Raw genomic sequence first — 9,942 nt, 5'->3', positions numbered from 1 at the left:
TGACAGGACAGTCATCAGAGCTCCCACCAATCTATTTACTGGAGAAATATAAAACAGCACCTGGTGGCAGAAGGGAGAGGCGTGGGAGGGTGTGAAAGAGAATAAAGGGGAATTAGGGAGAAGAAGAAAATGAGAAAAATTAAAGTTTCACTTAAGCAAAGATAGACAGAACACATGCAAAATATTCAAGACATCACTTTTTATGTTATTTTAGAAAGGCTGCTTACCAGCAACAGCTCTTGCAACAGTTCAAAGTAAATACTGAAATATGTTTATTGTATTCTAAAAGTTTAAGATATTTGTAATATATGGTTTATATATATACACACACACACACATAATATATACTTGTCAATCAGATTTTTCTGTCAGTCATTCTGATTTTTTTTCCCAAATTGATCCAGTTACTGAATGACAGAGAAAAAAAGTTGTTCCTGGCACATGGCATAAATTCTTGCTCATTTGTAGTACATTAAAAAACTCTGTTATAAATCAAAGAGGCCAAATAATCATCATTCCAGAATTCTGACAAAAACCTATGCAAAAACATCTAAGAAAATACATTAAAGATATGCAGATAAATGAAAAACAGGATAAATGCATCATACATTTATTACAAGTCTCTTTCTGTGATTGAAAAAAGAGATTTTTTGGAAACAGATGACTGATATTAACTTTGGTAAGGCACTTAGGGCCTAACATGGGAAAACAGAATCTCCTTAATTAAATCAGAGAGACTGGGATTAGTAAATTAGTAAGGAATTAAAAAATGGATGTCAAAAGCTAGGACTGAAAGAATAAACACAGGGCAGACTGAGTATTGCTGCTGGAGTTCCTCCAACACAGACCTTTAAGGGGGAAGGAAGAAAGAAAAAAAGAAACAAAAAGAAAAACCAACCCAAATCCAACCCCCCCCCCCATGAAAGTCACCTTGTTTAACAATGTCATTTTTACATCTGCAAGCTGTACAATACTAGTAAAAAATACACGAGCATTACAAGGAATCAACAGTGCAAGGGAATACAGAGCAATTTAACTCTGTGACTTTGCAGGCCAGTTTAATACGTGCATGACGAAATTAAAAGTGGAAGTTTGCAGACTGAGACTTAATAAGAGACTTCTGCTGTAAGCTAGGAAGACACTTCAGAAGTGACTAATGAAAAATAATTCACGTTCCACTCCTGTCTGCAGGTCTACAAGCTAGTGAATGGACAGAACCAAGAGAAAAAAACCCCTGCGCAGTCCTACCACATACCAAACGATGTTTAATGGTACCTCAGCTAGAGCAGAGTATGTATATTATCTTGTACAATTTCTCTTTTTCCTATGTTCAAGTCAGGTGAATTCAAATTGCAACTGCAGAAAAAGCATGATGAGAAGAACAACCCACTCATCTGAGGAAAGGATTTCAGCTCACTCCAACTGAAGTAAAAAAGTCTAACTTCTTTTAACATGCTGCTCTATAATGCACGTGTACAAGATGCACGATATAACAGCAGTGAACCACAACACAAACCCTATGATACCCCTACAAGTATAGATTCTCAGACACTCTGTATTCTTAGCCAAACTTATTTTGAAGCCTACAGAAATAATTATTAAGTCTATAAAGAATTACCTTGTTTTCAATAAATCTGTTTCAGTCTGGGCTTTTGTTTGGATACACTGCTTACTTAAGCGATAGAATAAATAGAGAAAAGTACTCAAGTCCCTCCGCCGTCTTTCCGCCTACATGAGTGCACACTTTCTGACCCCTCCCAACTCTGTTATGTGGCCTACAACATTTACATCAGCAAACTGGGTGGTCTTGGCAGCAGAAAGTCATCACCATCTGGAAGTAGTCTTATAGCCTAACAGCAGCCAAGAGGTAAAAAAAACCAAACAAAACAACCTTTAGTCTTAGGAAAGGCATCAACCAAATTGCTAAGGATTAAAGGAAATCTGTCCGTGGAACTCAGGCATTTTTCAGCTCAAGGAAAACTGGCATTACTACTGGCTTCTAGCATATTATATTTAAGGTCTTTGAACATACAGATTCCCACAGTTGCTCTGGAACCTTAAAATCTGCCAGAAAACAGACAGTGACAGAAAACCAAAACGCTTGCTTTTGAAATTGCAAGTGTTGTCTTCCTGTTTCAGCTTAGGGAAAAACAAAAACAAAGCAACTTGCAGGTTTATTCAATAAGCATCCAGTTATTTTAAAAAACAATTTCATATGCTTGAGTCATATGAAAATACATTAAACCTTCCCCAGCCCCTCTTCCTGTGCATTTATGTCGTGTGGTCTGAGCAGCTTCAGAAAAGAACTGTAGCTCAGTGTTTTGTTTATCTACATCCAAATGCTGGGCTGACATGATGAAATGCTATCATAGACTTTTAAACATATCAGTAGAGACACTTTATCAAATCTTAACTGGAAAATATTTCTTCCACTTAATGGTTTTTAAAAAAATAAAAATCATCACTGTAGAGTTTCAAAATATATTAAGTTATTTTGGGGAAAAGGCTTGCGTATCAAGTCTTGATTACATACGTTTCTACATGTGTACTCCTACTATGTCATACTCATTTTCCCAAGTATACCTTCTGCATAGCCTTTAATATAGCAGTCTTTAGCATGTGGCTCTTTAATGCAGAAACTGCATTTGTAATAAATAAATATTTATCAATAAACACTTAGAATGGTCAAGGTATATCTAACTTACAGAATTAAGTGACAAGTGCAGAAGCTTTGGAGAAGCTGCTACTTCTGCTTTTAAAAGCCACATTTACTGCCTCACAAGAGATACCTAGGCCTTGGATACAGACTTTAAAAAAGCACACAACTGTTTTGATGTCTTATAGATTCAGTCCTACGGACATTCCAGTTGCAGCTAACAGAAAATTCTCATGTTCCTTCCTAGCACTCTGAAGAAGCTGGGTTTTAATATGGGAGGTTCACTGAAGAAAAAGTGACATTTGGGAAACCAAAACACAACTTTAAATGAAAAGTTTGAAAAAGCAAAACAACAACAAAAAAGTCCCTGTGTAAATGTGTCTGGGAGCTGATACATAGTAATTTAGCTGAAAGTTCTTGTTCCAGGTATTAATATACACACAGAAGAAAACAACTGTATCTACTACTTCACATCTGCTTGTACATTCTGCATATTCCACTAAAATTGCTAAGATAGCATTGCTTCTGAGGTTGTAAGATAGCTCAAAGAAGACACAGCCTACAATTCAGCAGTTTTACCAATTTATAATCTGAGTTCAGCCAGACCTAACAGATAGAGCTCTTATACATTGTCTCCTGCAGGTGTCTGTGCAATTCAGGTCTGAAGGACACTTTTAACACTTGTTTCCTTTGCTATGCCTACTTAAAGCCCAAACCAGAAGTTCCACTTACTGAATCCCTGTAAAGCTGTATGCTCCCTTTCAGGAACGGGCATTTCCGATCAGTTTCTTCACAAAGGTACCTAATTGCATTATGTGTATCCTTTCCTATCTTTTACAATATGCTAAGTTTCTCCACTCGCACTTAATCACATTTTACTTACTCTGGCTGGTACAGCTAACAATAAGGCAGAATGTGGACAGAAGTGGAGGCAAATTTATACATCAACACGCAGCAGTTACTTTTAGCACAATTTCCCAATTTACATATGGATGCAAAGTTGTTGATAAGACTTCAGATAATTTTAATTTATTTTACTTTCATTGTTTTTTTCTAGTATATTCTACATGATTTCATATGAAAAAAAATTAACGGTTGCGTTTCTACTTCAATTACCTGCCTCAGCCTACAAAATGTTACCTTTTTCTCTAGAAGAATCAATTTAAACAGGATCAAGACCTGAAAAAAATCCAAAAAGGAAAAATATGGTGAGTGAACCAGTGCCATTTATAAAAAATACTGTGCAAACAATCTCTTATTGAAGATTTCATGTTAATCACTGCATAACTGTGAAGTGATCAGATACATTTGACCAGTGAAACCCAGCGTTCCAATACCCTTTCTCCACCTGAAAACTCATTTTAAAATAGTATTTGAGATGCACAAATAAAAACCTGCACAAACAAAAACTGTGTAATTTGTATCATATGAAGCTTATCAGAAAGAACACGTATAATTCCAGAATTTTAAAAAACAGTAAACTGCATAAACATGAAAGAGCTCCTCCACAGAAATACAGAGAAGAATTCAGCAAGATGCCAAGAACAGCATTCACCTCACCTAATTTTAGGCAGCTACAGATCAGGCATCTAGATCAGAAATCGCTGTCCAGACTCTCTACACTCAAAGAAAAACACAGATGCTTCTGAGGCATGACTGGCAGACATCTGAAGCTAAACAAAAATGAGTTCTACCCCAAAAATTTACAGAGCAGGTGGAAATACACCATGAAATCCAGATTCTCAAATTTGTTTCCTTGATGTCTCTTAGTTAATAAAAGATTCTAAATGCTATTTGTAGCATTAGGCATAAGATACATACTCAGTTTCAATAGTTGTTAGGAAAAAGAGTGGTGCAAAGTCTCCTGAGGTTTATGATGGCAAAAGCTGCAAAAATTACAAGATACATGGAAAAATGCTCCAAGTTGTGCGCACAGACATTAGCAATATTCTTCTATCACGTTTATCTGACAAGCAGGAGGAAACGGAAACAAGACCATAACTGAGATACCACTTGCACTTTGGGACAGGACTAAAGAAGTGTCGGACAAACCTAGAAATCTCCAGGGATTCCAGTAGACAAAGATTCTGTCTGGAACTCACTTTCACAGAAGTTACGTAAGCGCAGGGGAAGGGAAATCAGGAGGCTGAACCAGAAGTACTTAGGAAACAGTCTTCTTACTCCTAGCTCAGGTATGTCTAGACATTTATTTTTCAGTTCCTCACAACACATTTTACTCCCCAAAGTAAGTGATGTACTTTATGCATCACGCAGAAGACACCTACCTTGTGTCTAAAGTGAAGAACAAGATCCCGAGGAGACAGACCTGAGACACCAAAAAGAGAGCAATTAGTACAGTTTAATAGCTAGCAGAGATACTAACTTACTTCTTGAAACCATTTTTCAGGGGAAGGGGGACACTCATTATGCATTCTGTGTAAACCTGGTTATTTCAGTAACACAACTTATTAAAATATTTCTTTTTAGCAGGAGCAAGTGTTAAATCTACAATGGAGACACTAATAACGTGAATAGGCACACTCCAAGTTACACCCGTTGGCTGACACACAACATTATGGAAACACTGAAGCAAACAGCACACTGTGCATTCAGAAAACATAGGAAAGAGTCATAATCAAATGAGGGATAACCCAAATAACAGGTAGGTGAGAGATTGAGCACCATCGAGAAATTCTATCTAAAAATTCAGAAGGTACTGTTTCCCAAAAGCAGCCAAGCAGTTGCTTGTCAAGCTAGGTCAAGAAGTAACATGACTTTCAACCTATAACTAATTCCTATTAGGAAAGAAACACTACATTTATTTGAGTCCGCTAATAAAAAATGGCATAACAGAATACTGTGCAGGCACACAAACCTCTGCTGCTTTATCTGTTAATGCACATAAACAAATCAGCTCAGGAAGGGAATGTGTTGATTAGCGTAACATTATCTCTGCTGCTTGTACAAAGCAAGTCACTTACCAAGATAAACTTGTGACCCTTCTAGCAAAGTACTGCCCAAAGAACTATTCATATGATCATAAAGTTCCTGTAGAAGTTAGAACAAAGGCAAAAAAACCCAGAAGCCATTAATGGCACATCGTCACACAAAATCCAGAACAGATAAAATTAATTTATTCAAGTATTTCAACATCTTATTCTAGAAAGAAAGTAAAACTTTACTAGTGGAGTCAATGGAGAGACAAGGCTGACAATCGTGCTCATTCTCATATTTCACTACAAGTCAGAAAAATGACCTTCTGTCAGATTAGGGTAGTTAATTTAGTTCACATTAAGTTATTACAAGAGCTGAATAACTGAATGACCTATGCAAATGAAATATTTGAGCACTAACTAAAACCACTGAAGTTTGTAGTCATACATAAAAAGCTTTGTTCTGTTTGACTATTACTTAAAAGTTACCTTTAGAATTGAAATTTGCGAGAAGTCTTTTTCTTCAAAATATGCATGTGTAATGAGTTGCAGCTTTGCCTGAAGTAACCCATACAAAGGCTTGGAAGATAAACAAACACAAAAGCAAGTGAAGAAAACTTATTTAGTCACTCATTTTGAGCTTTAATCTTCTTCCATTCTTATCTTGCAATATAGGCACATTATTACACATAGAGCTCATGGAGTGGCAGTCCTTAGTTGCTAACTTGCAGCATCTTTCTCCTGTGCTCATTTTAAATGATAATTCTATTTTCTTTCCATTTGCACATACCATACCATCACTGAACATGGAAACTTATCTTTCTGGAAAAGCACTTTCCGATTTTAACACTCTTTGTGCAGCTCCAGTAATAATTCTTTCTTCAGCTTTAAGCACAGAACTAATTTCTGTTCCCTGCCTGGTGAGCAGTAGCTGTTGCTAAATAGGCAGAAATACAAAAACAAGAGTGTGCTGTATGTGTGAGTATGTGAAGGACAAAGAGGTCCAAGAAGGCTGGACATTCTTCAAGAACAGACTTGTGAATGTCCAGGTGACACAGTGGGTCATTAACCACTTCCTCCTGGATTATGGGGGGTTTATTCTGCTCCCCCTTCCTGTCTTCCAGCTCAGAGGGGTGAATTTGAATGATTCTATGATATTAAAATCTCTTTCACAGTTATCCATAGTCACTCTCTCCAGTTATTTTAGTGGCCAAACCCCTCAATCCTAGTACATGAAATACAGTTAGTAGCACTTAAGAATAAGCAAAAGTGCAAACGGATATCCTGGTCCCTCACAACAGGCACTTTTACAATTACTCTCACAAGGAAATACCAATTCAAGGCGACACACTCAGATCCCATAGCCTTTTGATTCAATTTTACTTCTGCATTTTGTTACCCTCCGCAATGATTTAAAGGGAGACAGTTGGAGCAAAAAGTTCCAGATAAATAATAATAAAACCAAATCATTTTTAATGTGTTATTTGAAAGTGTTTTGGGAATTAAACATTCTTACCAGCTGACTGAGAACACAGACGCTTTTCTGTACTGTTTCTCGGGTGATGTCTGCTTGCCGTACTTTTAATGCCTAGGAAAGAGAAGTATTACAGCATTTTTATCCACACACAATTTCAAAAATAATTTTCACGGGTCTAGTTGCCACATACCACCCCCCTATTTATATAAAATCCTAAAACTGACTGCCTTCAGTGGTGGAATATCCAAGTCATGCAATAATATTGCCAGACCAAATGGTTCCAACAACTAACAGCAGACCTGAAAAGAGTAGGGGCAGAAATACAGCCAAGTGATTCACTTAATTGTACAAAACAGCAAGTGTGCAGACCACAGTCCACACATCAAAAAGTTTGAGTGCTAGAGCTGTCATATGAAAAACATTGGTTTTATATTCTACTTGTTCCAAAGAGTTCATTTTAAATGTCTATTTATCTTCTTATTTGGTTACTAAACAGCATAAACTGGAATCAAGAGCATGATAAAGCCAAATTATTGCACAGTTAAATAGAGAAAAACTCTAAATCACAGAATACAGTGAAGACTGGCTGCAAAGATAATGCGTGAACCAAAATCAATATGGATTTAGTTCAAAAGAAACAGAAATAATATCCGCATGTGTAACATTTTTCCCATAGCATAAACAGCAACTCGAAATGTAATCAAGGTATGATTAACACTAAAACAGATTATATAATTTACATCTTCTGAATACAAGGCTCATTTAAAACTCAAACCGAAATGGCATTCCAGATCCTTGGCATTTCACTGAAAAGGGGAGTAATTTTAAAAGACATTTCGAATAACTTCTCAATTGTTAGTGCACAGATATTACCATTACTGCTTTTGAAAATATGGGCAGATCCTAGTAGATCGAGTACATAAATTCTTCAGTGAGATCAGGTGCATGCTGTAGCTCATCAATTTTCCAGCTTTATAGCCTAAAGTTCAGTATTGGTAAGCAGCTACACTGAATGGGAAGATTCTGGTCTACTCTGCAAGTCTAATTTTGGAAAGGAGGTAGTTGAAGAGACATCTCTATACTTGCATGGTCAGATCACAGGAAATACTCTAAAATTCTACATGGTCACACACTGGAGAAATTTCACTTTTTCCACTCATGAAGAAAGCTTTCCTACTTCCTGAAAACATGACTTGGCTGCCTGACACTGTCAGCTTTGTTTTGCTACTTGGTGCTGTGGCCTGGATTAGCTCTCAACAACCAAAACATATTTTTCAATTGCCTTGAGCACTAAGTGGAGCATCTCCTTTATGAAGAGTGGCTGAGGGAGCTGGGTCTCTTTAGCTTGGAGGAGACTGAGTGGTGACCTCATTAATATTTATAAATTTGTAAAGGGCGAGTGTCAGGGGGAAGGAGCCAGGCTCTTCTCAGTGATGTCCAATGACAGGACAAGGGGCAATGGGTGCAAGCTGGAACATAGGAGGTTCAATCTGAACATAAGGAAAAATTTTTTCACTGTGAGGATGACAGAGCACTGGAACAGGCTGCCCAGAGAGGTTGTGGAGTCTCCTCTGGAGACATTCAAAACCCGCGTGGACACGTTCCTGTGTGACCTGGTCTAGGTGATCCTGCTCTGGCAGGGGGGTTGGACTGGATGATCTTTTGAGGTCCCTTCCAACTCCTAATATTCTGTGATTCTGTGATTTCAACAGATCACAATGTGCCTGCTGATGTAACAGAAAGAAACGGTTCCCAAATTCTGTAGCTACCTACTGTGCACATTTTCATGGATTTTTAATGTAAGCTGATCTTGCAGTTTGACTGTTGGTGTAATGCAAGTTACTGAATTTTTGTGGCCATTAATGCATCAAATTTCATTAATATAATTCACAACTTGGAAAGTTACCTTTGCTTCAATCTGCCTATAGCAAGAGACGCCATATACTGTGGTTCGATCCTCACATCTCGGTGGCAAATGAAAAAACACAGTATCTATGAAAAAGAAAAGACTGTTTTGTAAGTCACTAACAAGAGTTCAGAATTTCTGTTTTTAGCATTACTTATTTACAAAAGGTTTACCACTGAAAATACTGGCACACTTACTTTGAGACTAAAAAAAATAAAACTAAAAAATAAATAAAAATAATCTATAACACTGTGCCTGAACCCAAATTAGTTTCCAAATTGCAAGATACTTCGTGGAAGAATCTCCAGCTGTGCTGGATATTCTCAACCTCCTGCTTAGTCTGACCAAGCTCCTAGAGGCCCACTGACAGTTTCTCAGTAGCAGCTATTGACAGCAGAGAAGCACCCGCTGAAACCTTCAGGCACGCTGCTTTCCCAGTGCTGTATGGAGGAGCAAAGACAGGGCACTGTGTGGCAAGGTGTACAGTTGGGAGTGTCGTGCCATTAAGGACGTAAATGCAATGAAGATAGGGAAAAAAACAAAATCACCACGGAGAACATATACAACTGAAAGAGAGTAGCTGCTACCACTGCCGAGGTACATATCCATGCACCAGCATCACTATGCTAACCTCAAGGATTTGTGCATCCTAGTCTCACACAAAATAATTACTGTCTCTGGGCACATGTGACACGAAAGAAAAAAAAAATCTCCGTAAAACATGACAAGCGAAAGGCTTTTATGGCTTGTGATATTTGCACACATACATACAAACACACACTTGCAACTGCTGCAAAAAAGTTGCTAAATTCCAAGCACAGGAGAGGACATTACGACTGTTTGCCTTTCAAATCATGAATGAAAACTGTTTTGAAACTACTGATTTTTTGTTTGCATCATGGTAACAAAATGAACAGAGCAGACAACCCCATATGCATTAAGTCCAAGAGAAAGAGGGACTGTTTATAAC

At 37.5% G+C, this 9,942-nt stretch overlaps 1 protein-coding gene across 1 annotated transcript in view; it reads right to left on the bottom strand.

The window, feature by feature from the left end:
* Nucleotides 1-9,058, bottom strand: part of AVL9 (AVL9 homolog (S. cerevisiase)) — a gene marked incomplete at its 5' end in the record, with an annotated part of 19,436 nt that extends 10,378 nt beyond the window's left edge. Inside the window, 7 exons of the mRNA XM_010188591.1 lie at nt 1-60; nt 3,797-3,835; nt 4,942-4,982; nt 5,638-5,704; nt 6,079-6,168; nt 7,106-7,177; nt 8,973-9,058. The exon at nt 1-60 is cut by the window's left edge and continues 1 nt beyond it. Of these exons, the coding sequence (XP_010186893.1) occupies nt 1-60; nt 3,797-3,835; nt 4,942-4,982; nt 5,638-5,704; nt 6,079-6,168; nt 7,106-7,177; nt 8,973-9,058 (455 nt within the window). The remainder of the gene's footprint in view (nt 61-3,796; nt 3,836-4,941; nt 4,983-5,637; nt 5,705-6,078; nt 6,169-7,105; nt 7,178-8,972) is intronic.
* Between the last annotated feature and the right edge of the window lie 884 nt (nt 9,059-9,942).

This window comes from Mesitornis unicolor, unplaced genomic scaffold, assembly GCF_000695765.1.
Source record: "Mesitornis unicolor isolate BGI_N332 unplaced genomic scaffold, ASM69576v1 scaffold52457, whole genome shotgun sequence".
Classification (NCBI taxonomy): Eukaryota; Metazoa; Chordata; class Aves; order Mesitornithiformes; family Mesitornithidae; genus Mesitornis; species Mesitornis unicolor.
Note: the sequence above shows the minus strand (reverse complement) of the source record. Positions and strands in the feature narration are given on the sequence as shown.